Source organism: Zosterops lateralis (genome assembly GCF_965231275.1).
Source record: "Zosterops lateralis genome assembly, chromosome: 27".
In the NCBI taxonomy this organism is placed as follows: Eukaryota; Metazoa; Chordata; class Aves; order Passeriformes; family Zosteropidae; genus Zosterops; species Zosterops lateralis.
Genome location: NC_139787.1, coordinates 6,418,607 through 6,435,376, shown reverse-complemented (window position 1 = coordinate 6,435,376; position 16,770 = coordinate 6,418,607). Strand labels below are relative to the sequence as shown.

Below are 16,770 nucleotides of genomic sequence, written 5' to 3'. Positions count from 1 at the left end.
TACAGCTGTGTTGTAGTACTACAGCAAAACTGAGTTGTTTGTCTGAATAATCTTCAGTCCCCCCTAACCACACTCTAACCCACTTCATTCCACAATTCCACAGAACACCAACACAGGAAAAACAAAACCATCCACACACAAGCCTGTTCCCACTAGACAGTTAAACTTCCAGCACACAGAGCTTGTCCACTCCCATCCTTTTTGAGGAGGCAAGCACACCCACTGCCTCAAACACAATCCCACACTACTCCCTCTGGTTATTTAAAACCCCTTTTCAGCTGCCAAGAAGATCATCACTCTGTCTGCTGGTGTTTCACAAAAACACCCTCCCTTCTACAATAGCTGTTTTCTGAAGGCAAAAATGGAACAAAAACCCAAACCCAAACAAACCCAATGAAAATATAAACGAACCACCCCCAACCTTCTCCCTGACACCAACAGTATGCAGTAAAAAGTATCTCAGTTAATGGGTCTTTAATTCTCTCTTTCTAAATCTATCAGTTTTTCAGCAAAACCAAGAAGTACGGAAGTGGCCTAAAGCACCATTAACACAGGTGTCGATGCTTCTTATACCCAAGACATGGTATTTACTTAAATACTCAGTAATTGTGGAAAAATAGTTTGACTTTGCAGTGGTGCAAGACTCCCCCATAAAAAAGACAACAAACCCACCAATTAGCCCTGCCCTCCCCCACCCCCCCCTCGCAAAAGGCTATTTGCAGTCAAGGACTGTGACCGTCTCATTTTCACACTGCAAAATCTCAGTTCACCTGTGCCTTAATATTGTGCGTACGTGAAACAAAACCCAGAGCACCAGTTTTCCCCTGCAGGAGAATGTGCAGAGGCAGCTGGGCGTTCGGAATCACCCAGAAAACATGTTTGTTTCAAACAGGAAAAGCAGAATTGTTTTCAGCTTGTTTCTGTAACAAAGTCCTATCCCATCATGGTTTGAGCAAGATGACCATGAAAGAAAAAATGCTTCCAGTATCAAAATGAAGAGTAATACATCTGACTGAGTAATTCTCTGGAGAATACACCAACCACTGGGAGACCTTGGATCTGCTTATCCCACTAGTTTATAAAAAACACCTTTTCAAGCAGTAGCATGGTTTCTACAGGAAAACAAATAGAGGTGAGTATTCTTGTGCCTCCGTCGGGCAACATCACCCACAAGCCCACCCCAGAGCAATCATCCAGCTCCCATTTCTAATGTGCAAAGGTTGCAAAGTATGAGGGTCACTGAAATCCATCTCTGAATCAACAACCTGTTCCTGCATCCCTGAGCCTAAGACCTGCCTAGAATGTCCTCACTGCAACTGGATGGATGCAAAATCCACTCATGTTCTCAATACAAACCAGCACACACACATACAAAGACACTTACTTGTGCCATCATCCGGCTCAAAGCTCCCAGTGCTGTTCCACGTGTTGTTGCTATTCCCGTAGTTCTCATCCGTGCTGGCTGGCTCAGCATAGTCAGCTGGGTTGAAAGTTCTGTAAGAAAGATGAGGATGGAAATGTTCACTCCGCCAAAGCATTTTGAAAGCAATTAATTTTATTCAGACCATAACATTATCACAAGTCAGCTCTCTCAGCAGAGAGATGCTTCACCTACACTAGCCATCCCAAACATAAGTTACCATGATGCAGTTTGGGCCTTATTCAAAAACAAAACTAAACAAAACCAAGCAAATAAAAATCCCAAAAACAAACAGAAAAGGAAAACGAGAACAGAAATGACTGACGCAAACAGTACCATTCATGCACAGACTTTTATTTTTGCTGTGGTTTGTGTCAGTGAAACTTACCCCATGCCTTGGGCAGAAAACCTTCCCCCTCGCCGTCCAGAGCCACCTGTAAATATACACACATGCTTTGCTCTACATTACCGGGAAAAGAAACACTTGAACAACATAGAGAGTTCTGATGCCCAGAATACGAAAGGAAGAGAGGATCTTCCTGGGTTGATGGGATTTGCTAGCAACATCTTTTGATGTATGGGAGTGACTTCAGCTGACTGGCAGCATGATTAGCAATCCATGATTCCAGGCTCAGAGGAGGCACAAACCATAAGTACTGGACCCTAGGTTCGAATTTCTGCGGTATGTGAACTCAGTGACAATTCCTAAGCAGCAGATTTTAGGGTAAAAATAATTTCTGTCCCAAGTATTTAAAGTCCAAGCCACCGGTGGTGCTCAGATACACGAGCAAGAATGATGAGGATGCAGGTTCTGTTGCTAACAAGCCATTGGCCCGCCTGCTAAAGTAGTCAACCTTGAGTTTTTCAACTTCTCACCTCTGTAATAAAGCACAATTTTTTTTTTCTAACTCTGTGCACGTGCTGTTTCTAGCATCTTTAAGATGGGAAATCAACATGTAAGCACTAAAAATAAGCACGAGAACCGAAAAATCATGTGCATATTTTCAGTTTGGCAATTCCTCCCAAAAAAGACTTTGGAACCTCAGGGGAGATAGATACACTGACGTAATTCTTCTGCTCCCACCCCCTGGGGATCTCATATTCCATGTGTACCTCGGCCTCGGCCACGTCCCCGCCTCCCTCTTTCCGTGCCTCTTCCAGAAGATCCTCCACTCTTACCACCATCTAGTCCATTCTCCTGGCCCCGAACTGAAAGACAGCAAAGACAATTTCAAGACTCATCCTGCTTTAGTGGAGATACTAGATCAGATCTCAAACCCCAAAATGCAGTGGTTGTGTGGGGGACCACATCACCACATGCTCCCTGAACTTTTGATTTAAGCTGATGGTAAGTGGGCATCACACAAAGAATCATCTCAGACAGGTGAACATTAAACAGATCCACACATGCACATTGGTGGTTTTCCTCACAGATATGTCTGCCCAAAATACTCTTCTGACAACTGTTACAAAGCACAGTGTGCTTCAGTGTGAGGGTTTTATGAGTTATTGAACAGCAGGTCCATACACTCTCTTCCACGGGTGGCACCTCGCCCTCGCCTCGGCAGCCCACCACGTCGTCTGCTGAAATCCCGCTCCCGATCCCGGTTTTCTTTGCTTTCCTCACTGGGTTCTGTCTGTCCACTCTCCTTCTGTCCTGAGACACCTTTCTTCTTTCCAACCATTTCCCAGGAATGCTGAAGGTTGGCAAAGGGGAAAGAAATTAATCAAATTAATCACAGTTAGATCAATGAAAGGTGCAAATTCACTAAGATTAAAACATGCTACAGAGAATATAACAGGGGTCTCCACAAAAATGTTTGCCAGATCAATTTTTTAAGGAGTCTATCAGTTTACGTATAGCACATCTACTTTGTTCGAGCCAAGCCTTCTTAGAGCTGACTAGCATGCAGTTTGAGGTAACAGATGAGTTATTCTAGTTCTGCAAAGATCTACTAAAATTCTTCAATAGAGAGGGCACGATACTTCTACAATTCAAAGCACGGATAAATTTACCTTGCTTAGGGGAAAAAAAGCCTGCCATTTCACACAGGTCACCAGGAGCTCTCAGAATAACCCAGGTAAATGTTTCATAGTGACCTGCAGTCAACATTTGGGTAAGTTCTTTCTGCAGATGTAAAGTTATTAACAAAACCTCTCCCCTAAATATCATCTCAGATGGAGAGAAGCATCACAGAACTTAAGCAACAGGCAGTTCAACTGCAAAATGTTAAAGTGTGCCTCCAGCTCACTGCCATGGGCCTGCACCCATGTATTTTCTGATGGCTGCCGTGGTTTCATACTCAAACTGATGCTGGACACCATTAGAACAATTAAAAAATAGTCTTAAGTCATAGACAATCACCTGAAGACACAACTGGCAGCTGGGTTTGAATGGCAGCATGCCAGGACAATGACAAAAAACCCAGCAACATAGTGGCACAAACTGGCATCAAACCCAAGGCTTCCAAAGTCTTTTTCCATAGGTATCTGGCTCAGAAATAAACTTTAAAATTACAGTATTCCAAGTAAGCACTTTTCAAGTAATTTCTTTTTTTAACCAAATCTAATCTAATGCTAAGGTCATACTTGCTCCCTTACTGTTTGAAATACAGTACATTACCAGTAACTAGCTAAGCAGGTAAGTCGTCCTCAGCACCAGAGCACCCAAAGATCTGTTTGTTATAAGAAAATCTCCTTTCTGGGATTGCTGCACAAACTGGATCCAGGCCAGAAGCAGCTCCAAGATGCTTGACCAATGGCAGTAGAGGGGCTGCCTGTGCTCAGTGATGCTGTAACTGCAAGGCCACCATCCTGGATCAGCAGCAGCCCAGCACTTCCTCTGCCAGCTCCCTGCCTGCCTCTCCACAGCCCTGCCCTGCAAGGCCTTGTGGTGCTCATCCAAAAAAGGAGGTGCTGCTACACAGCACCATGTGCTGCACACTGTCCTGGATGCTACTCTCATGAGCAATGTGTTTCTCTAGGCAATTAAATTGCTGTGATAGCAGCCGTTTGTTCTCTGACTAGAAGTCACTGATTAAAAAGAGATGTGGAGGAGAATACAGTCATGGTAGAGCTGTGCTTTAGCAATGCACATCCCTATCATTCCCTTTTCTAAAATGATTTTCCAAAAGCTATTTTATTCAGTTGTCAATGGAAAGGGCTTTCTAAAGACAAGGAGGAACGCACACTTGTGTTGTACAGAACCTGTCTGAAGTCAAAGCAAGCAGAGAACCAGACCCTGGGGAGCAGCTGCCATACACAAAATATAGTCTGAGTGTCCACATCCACATACACCCAGGGCTTATCATAGGCAAAAAAAATGAGCTAAAGCATAATATTCTAAAATGATATTTAGTCTCTCAACTCAGAGTTGAGTTGGCTCCAACCAAACCAGGGTGCCAGGAAGATATGTGATATCAGCAGTGGTTTGGAAGGATCTCGCATTCATAGGCTTTTTCTTGGGCTGTAACAGTACTTGCATCTCCGCTGTCTTTGTCACAAAATGAATGACATCCTGCATGCAGGCAGAAGGTTCCTCCCAAGCAAGTACTCTTGTTCTTGGGGCTGACCTCAGCTTGCCTGAAGACTAGCACCTGCATGAGAAACAGCAGCCAAGCCCAACTCCACAACAAACAGCAAAAAGGCCCTTGAAACCACGGCACAGGCAGCAGCACAGAAGGCAGTCAGTGCATCACTAAGAAATTAATTTTTAGGGCCAGAGACACACAAAACATGTTGCTCTGACAGAAAGGAAACACAGCTGATGCACACCTGACTTTCAATGCAGGTTACTCAGCCGTGATGGAGAAAGCTACGTTCCTTCACACTCACTGGTGTGAAAGCACATACAGATGCCACTATACTATTGTTTAACTGCTTCAAAAGTAATAGGAAGGAAATTATTTCTGCCAGTTTCTCCTCTATTCCTTCAAGTCTAGGGCCATTCTTACAACCCGTGCAAGCCCATAGAGACCAGCGTTCAGCAAGCCAGGTCACAGTCACACTGTCCATGCTCCTGCAGGACTAGTCAGTCATAGTGGCTCTCCTTATCTTGACATTACTGGATGCCTCACCTTCAAATGTGCAGTTACACTGAACTAGGCCTCACCAGATTTACAGGACCTAATCCTACCGTGTCCGGATTGCCCTCCAGCAGCACGTTGATGGCCCTGTTGACATCTCCGTTGCAGTCATGCAGAGCAATCACACACTCATCCTGATTCTTGCCTGTGATGTCGATCAGCTGTAGAGAAGACGACAGCATGGTCAACATGTTCCAAACCAAGATGGCACCAAAATCTCTATGGGTCTCTCAGGAGGCAAGCGAGCTGAATCCCAAACCAGAATTCAACAAAAAATTGAAGGGCTAGAGAATCTCCCCAGCCTTCTCAGTTTAGCTATGTTCCTCAGTAAGAAGTGATTGAGAGTTTTTAAGTTACCAGTTTCACCATGACTCTCCTTTCACTACAACCTCACTGTCTCAGGGTAACACTGTTACCTGCAGAAACAAACTAGAAGTTCAGCAAGACAGAAGTTGGTGCACCTGCATCAAGGCAATGCCGAACAAAAACACAGGCTGGGGGAGAATGGACAGAGAGCAGCCCTGAGGAGAAGGACTTGGGAGTGAGTTAATATGACCTGGCCATGCACACTGGGAACCCAGAAAGCCAGTGCTGTCCTAGGCTCATCCACAGCAGTGTGGGAAGCATGTGAAGAGGGGGATTCTGCCTCCCATTCTGGGGCCCAAGCACAGAAAGGACAAGAAGCTGCCAGAGAGAGTCCAGAGGAAGCCATGGAGATGCTCTGAAGGCTGAAGCCCCTCTGTTCTGGAGACAGGCTGGGAGAGCTGGGGGTGTTGAGCCTGCAAAAGTAAAAGCTCCAGGGAGACTTCAGAGCCCCTTCCAAGGCCTAAAGAGGCTCCAAGGGAGCTGGAAAGGGACTTTGGACACGGGCCTGGAATGACAGGACAGGGGAATGGCTTCCATTGCCAGAGGGCAGGGTTATACAGGCTATTGAGAAGAAATTCTTCCACATGAGGGTGGTGAGACCCTCGTACAGGTTGCCCAGAGAAGCTGTGGCTGCCCCATCACTGAAGTGTTCCATACCAGGTTGGACAAAGCTTGGAATAACTTGGGACAGTGGGAAGTTATCACCATAGCACAGGAGTGGAACTGGGTATCCTTTAACATCCCTACTAACCCAAACCATGCTACGATACAACTTAATGAAGCCAGTCCAAGGAAATTCAGGGAGCAGCCAACTCCCATCCCCCCCAGCATTCATGGTACTCGCTGTGATCTCGCCTTCCTCTCAGAGTTCATCTTCATTTTCCACACTCACTTGTTTCACCTTCTCCTCAAAGTCAGCATCGTTGTGGTCCGAAATCATCTGTGCAAGTCGAATCTGTTCTGCAGTAGCCTAAAAAAAAAAAAATCAGAGAGAGACAGAGCACATCGTCAGAGTGGTGTACTTCCAAACCATCCTCTAAAGGCCACTGTGATACCCCAAGTTCTCTGGAAACTATGGAAAGGAATCAGTACAGAAAAGAGAAGGCACAAACAAGGGTCAGAGAAGGAAAACTCCAGAGAGAAAGTGAGATGAAAAAGGAGCAAGAAGAGGAGTTCTAGAATAAAGGGATATACCGTTGAATGGCCTCATGGCACCAGATGAGCAGCAGTCACCCAAACCACATCTGTTTTGGGGCAGACCTTACCACCACGACCCATTGCAGGTGGCTTCTCAGCCATTTACATTCATTAGAGTGTGTAAGGAACGGACAAGCAGAAATAAAACCAAATCCCAGCTGCAGCTCCCACTTGGAAACAGACATGGAAACCCCAATGTCAACAGCTGCCCAATTAACCAGGGGCTCTGGCAGCAGCACCTTGTGACACATGGAGAGCTCGTTAGGATAGCCCATCCGTTATCCGTACCAGATCAGACAAGAGTGCCAGGTCTCCACCTACAAGCTACCTGGTTTCTATGAACACTTGCCCTTACCTGTGGGCGCTGCTTGTGCTGCGTCTGGCTCTGTGTCTGTGTCTGCTCCCAGCTACCCCGGGCTCGGTTAGTGCCCACCGATGTCATCATTTACAGTATATACAAATAACAGTATTTACAAGGTTGAACTCTGCAGTAGGTCGGGGAGAAGAGAGAATGGACTGTTAGATACCAAAAACAAAAGGCAGCACCAACACTGAACAATCACAAGGGCAACAAAGCCAGAACGGCTGCTGTAGATCCCCACCCTCCCCACAACTTCCCTAAAACCACAGCGAGTCAGGCTGCCAACACCACATGCTCTCAACACAAACCAGCCACTTGTACTTCTTGAGGTTTCTCTCTGGATACCATTGCAGAGTGCTCCAAATGGAATATCACCTGCATCCAGGTGGAAGCACTCAGGGACCAGAAGCCAAAGGAAAATCATAGCCTCACAGACTGGTTTGGGTTGTAAGGGACCTTGAAGCTCATCCAGTTCCACCCCCTTGCCATGGGCAGGGACACCTTCCACCAGACCGGGTAGCTTCAATCTCCATTCAACCTGACCATGAACACTTCGAGAGGTGGGGGAACCATAGCTTCTTTGGGCAAGCTGTGCCAGGGTGTCACCACCCTCACTGTGAAAAAACCTCTTTCTCAGGTAATCTAGATTGACCCTCCTTACGTTTGAAGCCATTCTCTGGATTTGAGGCAAAGAGTTTAACAACTTCTTGTTGAAACACACGTGTGAGCAGGCACAGATACATCATGTGCCCAAGCTGAGGCTGTGGCCATCAAATGGAGCAGGAAGGCTTGAAAAAACCTTCAAAGAAACTTCACTTAGAGGACAGAGCATCTCAGAGCCTCGGACACATCTCCTACTTCCCCTTTTCCTTTCTTGCCTTTAAAACAGGGCAAGCAAAAATGCTCCAGGCTCTAGCAATAAGTGGTGCTACAGGTCTGTGGAATTTTTTGTTTTAAGGAAGAAAACCTGCCCTTGCAGAAGTGCCTATTTTTGCTTACTTAAATTATTCCCTCAAACTGGAAAAATGAAGTTTTTCTTAGTATTTTTTATTAAAAACATACCAAAAAGGTGAACAAGATGTCTACAAGGAATAACGGCCATTAATACTGTTAGATAACACTGCTTGAGGCAAAAAAATCCCAAGAAGAGTTTCAGCGTCCAAAGCAAGCAGAGTTTTCTAACCTCGCATTGGGCCTCAGGGCAGGGGGTGTTGGAAAGGGATTAGTACTGAGATTTTACCCTCTCTAAGTGCCTTCCAGGCACAAAGGATGCGAGAGACATCCCACAGCACTTGTTAGGACTCACAGCTTCTGAGCCCCTGAAATTTCAATAATCACAGAATTCACATTTTTGTATTTCATTACTATGACTGCAAAGCCTTCCCCCAAGGCAGCAGGACCTGCTGCTGTGCCCCAGGCCAACATGAGAAAGAGCCACAGACAAGAGTGTAGAAGCAGGGAGAAAAGTTAAGCAAGACAATCAGACCTGCAGGATCCAATGTGAAACACTGCTGTACGTGAGCAGGGCAGCACAGAGAGAAACATGGCGTGTCAAGCAGTGAAGCTCAGAAACAGCATTAGCAAATAGTGCGGGAAAAGTTGGGGAATCTCTTGTTGAAGTTTGCAAGTACTCGACTGGGTGAGAAATCCCTCCTGAGAGCAGAGAAGTCCCAACAGTGCCTCTACACTAGATGCACAACCCCTATACCTGCTCCCACCAGCACCTGGACTTTCTCTGTAGGCAAGTTTCTGTGCAATTGCTCCTGTAGCTACCCATGAAACCTCACAATTCCCCCATTCACAGCTAGCCATGCCCCATGGCAACTTAACACCACAGTTTTACAGCTGTATAATGCCAAGGTCCCTTATCAGGAAACAATCCAAGATACCTGTGCAGGTACCAGGAGCCCCTGAGATACAGGTGAAGAGCATCAAGCTTGCACTTCTGCCAAGGCAGAGAAGGAAAAGCCTTCTATCCCCTGCGATCCCCTCTGTGCAGGCGCCATTCCTGTGGTATATATATTTTTTTTTCTTCTTGTTCTAAGTTTCACGCACAATTGGTCATACTAAGCCAATCACAGGCCCAGAGGGAAGTGATTCCACACATCCATAGGAACCCAAACTGCAACTTCCCTGGGCCATAGGTCCAGCAGACTGAGTTCAAACCTTGTGCAGCATCCAGGCATTGTTCAGCAGTTGCCATGCTCCGCCCTGGCCAGCTGCATCACTCCCACTGGTAATACAAATGTTTCCTTTAACGTGCAAAAAACCCGTAAGAAAAATATCTACAATCAAAACCTCAGCCAGGCCCTGACTCTGCTGAGGCTGCATGGGTGTCCCCGTGCAGATCACACAGCAGCCTTGAGGAAAGACGACTTGGCTACTGGTAACTTATTCCTCAGTGGAGGAACCTGAGATCAGCTCACCGGCAGCATTGAGCCGCAGAACACAGTCACCCCAATGCCTGCACTAGCCCCAAAGCTGCATGCAAGTTTCCCAGGTCAAAGCTGTTCTCATCAAAAACACTTCATCTCTTCTCTTTAAAGAGCAACCTGCATACGTCCACCAAGAGGTGAAAGAGCAGCTCCAGCCAAAATGAGTGGTGACCAGTCCACACTGGAGCATTAGTGTTAAATGGAGGAGCACCCACACCTTAGGCCAACAGCACTGCACACGGACAGGGCTTACGGAAAACAAGAAGTTTCACAGTTACAGGTTACAACACCTTCTGGTCAAAGACACTGCATCAAATGAAGCATTTGCTGTTACTTCCATTTCTTCTCAGACCACACCACTGCCTTCCCACCAGGTCTAAAGAGGAGAGTCTCAACTACACAAGTGAAGTGTGGAGTCTCCAGAAAATGAGGGGATACAAAAATGTAACAAACTGTTCATTTTATTAGAAATGTCAGGTAAGTTACAGTTTCAGAACCAGGATCTGTAGGTCCCATGGCTATGCCAGACCTGCTGGCTGCCGCTCACCCTGATACATCCCAGTTTCAGTTTCCCTGATGTGTTAATACAGAAAAAATGGTATTTTCATCCCATTCCAACAAAGCTTAGTTAACATGTGCAAAAAGCTCCAAAGCCCCAAACGAAAGGGTCAGAGAAGGCAAAGCACATGGGGCAGAATGAGGACCCGAAAAGAGGGTTATCAATGCAAGACGTTTTTTCCCAAAGCAAAGATATGGTGGCCACAAACCGAGTCATACCGTGTATGCAAAGCACGAGCTTTTAGGGAGATGCTCCCGGATATGCCGTCAGAGACCCCAACTTGGTATCGACGGGCAGCGCTTTGGTGGGGAGACTCCCGGGCCGGAGGGTGCAAGCAGACCCCCCCAGACCGGGACGGAGGAACATGGAGCAGGGCGGCACTCGCGGGCCGGGGCTCCTCCAGGATCCCCGAATCGCTATTGCCCGGGAATTTCACGTGGGCAGTGGAACCACCCCAGCCACAGCCCCCGGAGAGCCAGTGAGGAGCGGTGGCAGCAGCGGGCCTGGAGGCCCGCAAGGAGCCCGGCAGGGCGGGAGCACGGCTCCCATTGTTACCGCCGGCAGCGGCGGTGACGGGCAGGCCCCGAGAGCGCGGCAGGGTCGGAGCCGCCCGACCCCGCGGCCCAGATCACAGCACACAATGAGGTGACGGACCAGACCGAACTGGAGGGCGCCGGCGGGAACTCCTACAGCGTCGCCAGGCCGGGCCCACAACGGAGAGGCGGGCGAGTTGGGGCCGCTTCCGCCCTCATGGCCGCGGCCGCCATTTCACCCCCCCCGCTCGCACCCGGCCCGCCCGCCCGCCTCACCTGCGCCGGCCGCGCGCTACGCCAGCCCCCGGCTACGGCCCGGCCCACTAGGCCGCGCGGGGCCCAGCGGCGGCAGTGGCGGGGCTCAGAGCCGCCCCTGGGGCACCGGACGTAGCGAGACCGGGTGGGCGGGAGGTGGCGAGGCCGGGCGCGGGGCGGGGGGGGGGGGGGCAGCAGGAGCCAGCAGGGACGGGTTCGGGGACCGCGCGGTACCGGAGCCACCGTCGCTGCCGCCGCAACTTTACCTGGGTCCGCCCGCACTGACAACTCCCCCGACCCCGCCCCCAGCACGTGACCGGGGCGGGGGCGGGGCTGCCCGCGCCGAACACGTGATGTACGCGGGGGCACTGTAGCGGCCCCGTACGGATCACGTGATTTAGGCTCCTCTGGTCACGTGGTGTGGGCGCAGAGCGGCTTTGTGGCCGCCATGTTGTGCGGCCCCGGGCCGGGCCCGGCATGGCGGGGGCCGGCAGCAACTGGCTCTCGGGGGTCAACGTGGTGCTGGTCATGGCTTACGGCAGCCTGGTGAGGGCCAGCAGGACAGGGCGGGATGGGCTGGCGTGTCTGTGCGGCCTGGAGTGTCCGCGGAGCCGGACCACGCGAGTTTGTGGAGCCTCCGCGAGGCTGATCCTGGCGCTTCCGTGGAGTTCCCGCGGGCCCGGACCCGAGGAGTCGATAAGGCTCCCGTGAGACATGTCCCGGGCTGCCTGTGGGGAACCCCTCGGAGTCGGGCTCGGGGCCCTCATAGGGCAGGGCCGGAGAGTCCGTGGGCTCCTGGGGTCGGTGGGCGGGGAGAGGACGTGAGTAGGGCATGGGAGGGCGTGGAGCTGACTTGAGTGTCCGTGGGGCTCCTAGTGGGCTGAATATAGAGCTCTGCTCGCCGGGGTTGGAGGGGCTCGGAAGCAGGGGCCGGAGGGCTGGGCACAGGCTGGCTCTGAGACCTATCCCCTCCCCTCCCCCCCCCCCCCCCCCCCCCCCCCCAGCCCGGCACCTGCCTGACCCCCACCCCGCTGTGGCTCCACAGGTCTTTGTGCTGCTGTTCATCTTCGTGAAACGCCAGATCATGCGCTTTGCCATGAAGTCCCGCCGTGGCCCGCACGTGCCTGTGGGGCAGCATGCACCCAAGGTGGGTATTTTCCATTCCCTGCACCTGTGAGCCTTTCCATGCTTGAAGGGACAGGCAGGAGCTGCTTCAGCGTCAGAACTGCTGCCTCAGAGTGGTGATAGGCAGTGGAGAGGGTGCAATTTATCTAGGGCCTGTTCTTATCCTTTTGATCCCACAAAGAAAGTGAGCTGTTTGTAAATGTGTTTTTCCTGCTGTACAGGATTTAAAGGAAGAGATTGATATTCGACTGTCAAGGGTGCAGGACATCAAGTATGAGCCACGGCTGCTGGCAGAGGATGACGGCCGGCTCCTGCAGCTGGAGACACCAGGTACTGTGCCAGAGGTACCATCCTGTACTTGTTCCCCTGGGCCAAATCACACCTTTGACTGCTCATGTTGGTGTCCTGTCACAACATGAAATGGTGTCTCTTCTCCTGTTTTTCCTTTCCTCACTTCCCTCCAAGGTTTGCATAGATCTCAGTTTGTGCTTTCCCTTTACCAGGCTGCTATAACTACCTGTACAGGATGAAGGCGCTGGATGCAATCAGAACATCAGGTAAGAGAGCCTAGGGCAAGAGTGGGAGCAGAAGGGTGCAGAGCAACCCTGAATGAGGGTCCTAGCAGCCCTGTAGGGAGGCTCCAGGTGCTCACTGGGGAGTAACAGTTGCTTCTCCCACTGGTGGCCTGAGAGTTAGCTTGCTCCATGTGCTGAGGCAGTTGGTAAAGGGAGGCAGTGGGCACAGACAGAAATTTATCTAGCCAGCAATTTCTGACCATAGGGATGAGCACAAGCATTTTTACCTGCGCTTCAGCTCTTGTGCCTTTTTCCAGAAATCCCGTTTCAAGTAGAGGGCCGGTACCCAAAGTCTTTAATAGGGAAGAACTTCTGTGCCTACTTGCTGGAACTGCGGAATTCCAGCACCTCCTTCAAAGGCATCCGCAAAGCCTTGATTGACACCTTGCTGGATGGCTATGAGAGCGCCCGTTATGGCACTGGGGTGAGTGCTGATGGGCCCATGGGGCATTCCTGTGCTCTCTGCTGCTGCTGGGACTGAGGTCATGCTGTAACTTTAGCTGGATGCTCCATGGTCTTTTCTGTTTGTATCCAGGTCTTTGGGAAAATGGAATATCTGAAGTATGAGGAAGCTCTAAATGAACTGGCAAACATGTAAGTGCTGTTGCCCAGATGCAGTGGTGGGATCCTGGGCCCCAGTAGCCTGTGGGAAGGTGTGAACAGATATGGGGTTTGGGGCACAGCCATCATCTGAGACAGGGGCTGTTTGTGCCCATCTGTCGCTCTGGGCTCGCTCCTTCCTTGCAGCCCATCTGTTACTGCAGTTTTGGGTTTGTTCAATGGTTGCAGTCAACATACCTGCTTCTCTCCAAATACTTTCAGTCAGGGACTTGCACAGAACCAGTGGCCTTAGATTTCAAGACTTCAGTGAGTGTTGTCATCACAAAAGCAGATTTGCTTCATGTTGGGTTGGGCAGACACAGGCTGAGCAGCCCCTCTGGGGCAGCAGGAGCAGTGGTGGTGCCTTTTCTCTGCCCCCAGGACCAAGGCCCGAGGCAGCAGCAGCCAGCGGCAGCACCAGTCAGCAGTGAAAGACCTAACCCTGTCCCCTGAAGTCTCCAACCCCACCACCATCCAGGTCACCTACCTTCCGTCCAGCCAGAAAAGCAAACGTGCCAAACACTTCCTGGAGCTGAAGAGTTTCAAGGACAACTACAACACGCTGGAGAGCACCCTGTGAGCGTGCAGGGGCCTGGTGCAGTGGGTATGCTGGGTGGGTCTGGGCTGCAGTGCAGGCAGCACTTGAGGAACCAGCTGCGCTCTCAGATCTCCCCCTCACACCATGTTGGAGGTCATCACTCGGCGAGGGCTCCATTCCAACTGCTGTAGTTTGGCCCTCACCAGGAGCCCATTCTGGAGCTGCTGAGCCCATGGGGATCAGCCCCACGGCCTTCTTTGCCACAGGCTTATGACACTCCAGGCTTTGAGTCCTGCACTGTCTTGGACCCTGTGAATAAACTCATGAGCTTGAGCTTATTTATAAAGACATGGATCCCAGCCAGCGCTCTCCTCTGCCTGTCCTTCCCTGCGGCAGCTAGTGGGAGCTGATGTTTGTCCATCCTGTCCGTCTGGGTCTTGGGCACTGGAGGCACTTGTCTGTTTTTTTTCCGAAGGGTGAACACTTTTCCTCATGACGTCATTGTTCCTGCTGTCAGCCCTTTGTGCCCAGCCTGCCTGTGCACCTGGATGAGGTAGAAATAGTTTGGTGCCTGTTCTCAGCACCATGACTAAGCTAGCACTTTGGGCTGAGGTTTCTACTCATTCTCCTGCAGTGAGGCATTTGGGGACATCTTGAGTGGACGAAGCACTGTTAAATGTCCCATCTGTTCTGCTAAGGGGAGGTGTTTGCTCCCACTCTCACCAGCACCTCGCATGCCAGCATCTGCTGAGCTCCTGGGGCTGAAAGCTCGTGGCCCCCACCTTGAGTCTGCATTCTGTCAGGCTGAGGACAGCGCCGGCAGCTCGTCACTGTGGCATGGGTGACACAGAGTGGAGGGTACAGACCTCGGCAGTTTTTAAATACTGTTTAATAAAATGACAGTTTAGCTCAAGTAGAATGTGTGCTGCTGACATCTGACTACAGGACCCCATCCCTACCTGATCTCAAGCTGCATCCCTCCCTAAGCCTCTACAAAGTAACCTAGATTCCATTAATGGTAGCCAGGATGCTGCCATTACTGCTATGGTAACTGAGATACGCAGTTATGGTAACCAGGATGCCACCATTACAGTAACTGGGAGTCTGTTACTGTAACCAGGATGCCATTACTAAGGAGGTATTCCATTAGCACCATAGCAGTTGCAGAGAGCCGTTGCAGGGTCCCTGTGGCACTGGCCATGGCAGTACCAAACAGCCAGAGCTCCTCACTGCAGATGGAGGAGGTCAGACAAGACAGGGATTGGGAAGATGGGAGCAGGTGGGGGGAGTGGGTTGCAGTGTGCCCTGGTCCAGGTTAAACCCCAGCCCACACAAACATTGCTCTTTGTTTGCAGGTCCAGGTGAATGGGAATGCTGGCGCAAGGCTCCTGGAGAGGTAGAGCTGGCAAAGCGCCCTGGGGGCTGAATCCCTTGTGCTGGGGATCTGTGGACGATGACGAGCCCTAGCACAGGGCAGGCTGGGGGGGAACATTTCTGCATCCCTGACCTGCCCACCCTGTGTCTCAATAGCTGTGGGCAGGAGGCGAGGGAGCACCCAAAGTGCTGGGTATCATCCCTTGGGGTGCTGCAGTGGATCATGGAGTCACGGCTGAAGAAGTGTGTGGAGTTGGAGCTGCACCTTGCAGGCAGGGAGCAGGCAGTGGTGAGGCTGGGCATTGGTAGGGTACAGCTGGGGTCCCCTAGCCCTCTGCTGCCAGGGGTGGGTGCCCCCTTGTCGTGCTCCACTACGTCCTGGGGAGCAATGTCCCCCAGCACTGATGACACAGGGGGATTTGTGGATTCAGCACAGTCCCTGTACCTGGCAGATCCGCCGAGACGCCCTGTCCCAGCTCGTCCTGGATGAGCACTTACAGCACCAGCAGGAGCTGCGCCAGCAGGGGAAAGCCTTCTATGTAGAGCGGCTCTGAGTGCTCAGCCCAACATGTGGCATGGCCTGGCATTGCCCAGCTCCTGACTGAGAATAAAACATGTTGAGCAAGACAGGCCATGTCTGCAACATGTGAGGCATGGGACAGCCCAGCATAATTCCTGTGGTTGGGATCCAGACATGTCACCTGCAACCCTGGGTGCCCTGGATTCTGCACATTTCCTCTTGCCCATGGCTGTACCAGGAGGTGGCAGCACGGCCAGCATGCCTCACCAGACTGGGTGCTCCACGCTGGGTCCCTGTCTCAGCACAGGTTCTGCTGCGCCACGCCGTGTGCTGCAGTGCTCCTGGCCATGTGGCACAGCCTTGCAGTAGCAGGAAGAAGAGCCTGGCTGGGCTGGGTGCAATGCTCCCTGTCCCCACTTGCCATCCAGGCACCCCAGGATCCCTGTCTGCTCCCCAGCTGGGAGGGCCCTGTCCCCCACCTCCCATCCCTTCTGCCTGTGCCTGACCTTGGTGTCTCCCAGCCCCAGGGCCCATCAGTGCCTGATCTGACTCTGCTTATTGACAGGGCTGGGGGCTGTTGGGCCAGCACACCCCGCCCATGGCCCTTCATTAGCTTAGCTGTCAGGCTGCATCACATCACCCACTGCCACACACATGCCCGTGGCACTGCTGCTGCCATGTGTGTCCCTGCTGTCCCCAGTGCCACCTCATTGTGTGGCCACCTCAGAGGGCTAAAGCCCCTCACCCCCAAGGCCAGGCTGTATCCCTTTCCTTCCCATGGCACTCAGGATTCTGACTGCCCCATATCCTGTCCCATTGGTCCACCA

The 16,770-nt window shown here is 51.2% G+C and overlaps 2 protein-coding genes across 4 annotated transcripts in view; one reads left to right on the top strand and one right to left on the bottom strand.

The window, feature by feature from the left end:
* The window catches only part of UBAP2L (ubiquitin associated protein 2 like), a 30,335-nt gene extending 18,791 nt beyond the window's left edge, over positions 1–11,544 (bottom strand). For both annotated transcript variants that reach the window (XM_083878978.1, XM_083878979.1), the window contains exons 1-8: positions 11,478–11,544; positions 7,424–7,553; positions 6,764–6,841; positions 5,556–5,666; positions 2,949–3,117; positions 2,534–2,629; positions 1,809–1,854; positions 1,385–1,494 (exon numbers count right to left, since the gene is read on the bottom strand). In XM_083878978.1, coding sequence (XP_083735104.1) covers positions 1,385–1,494; positions 1,809–1,854; positions 2,534–2,629; positions 2,949–3,117; positions 5,556–5,666; positions 6,764–6,841; positions 7,424–7,513 — 700 coding nt within the window. In that variant the 5' untranslated portion in view covers positions 7,514–7,553; positions 11,478–11,544. The remainder of the gene's footprint in view (positions 1–1,384; positions 1,495–1,808; positions 1,855–2,533; positions 2,630–2,948; positions 3,118–5,555; positions 5,667–6,763; positions 6,842–7,423; positions 7,554–11,477) is intronic.
* Positions 11,545–11,627: 83 nt separating this feature from the next.
* Positions 11,628–16,030, top strand: LOC310919405 (protein C1orf43). Of its 2 annotated transcripts, none has more exons than XM_083878762.1 (8): positions 11,628–11,757; positions 12,257–12,358; positions 12,558–12,666; positions 12,840–12,893; positions 13,169–13,335; positions 13,447–13,505; positions 13,893–14,087; positions 15,405–16,030. In XM_083878762.1, the coding sequence occupies exons 1-8, from the start codon at positions 11,689–11,691 to the stop codon at positions 15,412–15,414; spliced, it is 765 nt and encodes a 254-aa protein (XP_083734888.1). In that variant the 5' UTR covers positions 11,628–11,688; the 3' UTR covers positions 15,415–16,030. The 2 variants fall into 2 exon arrangements, with proteins under 2 accessions (XP_083734888.1, XP_083734887.1); XM_083878761.1 differs by lacking the exon at positions 15,405–16,030 and adding an exon at positions 14,525–14,962.
* Positions 16,031–16,770: the final 740 nt, after the last annotated feature.

What these genes read in the sequence shown, in the direction of transcription:
- LOC310919405 (XM_083878761.1), top strand. Translation starts at nt 11,689, where the DNA reads ATGGCGGGGGCCGGCAGCAACTGGCTCTCGGGGGTCAACGTGGTGCTG. An exon ending in GGATGCAATCAGAACATCAG is followed by an intron (nt 12,894 to 13,168) that starts GTAAGAGAGCCT and finishes GCCTTTTTCCAG; the next exon opens with AAATCCCGTTTCAAGTAGAG. An exon ending in AACACGCTGGAGAGCACCCT is followed by an intron (nt 14,088 to 14,524) that starts GTGAGCGTGCAG and finishes TTTTTTCCGAAG; the next exon opens with GGTGAACACTTTTCCTCATG.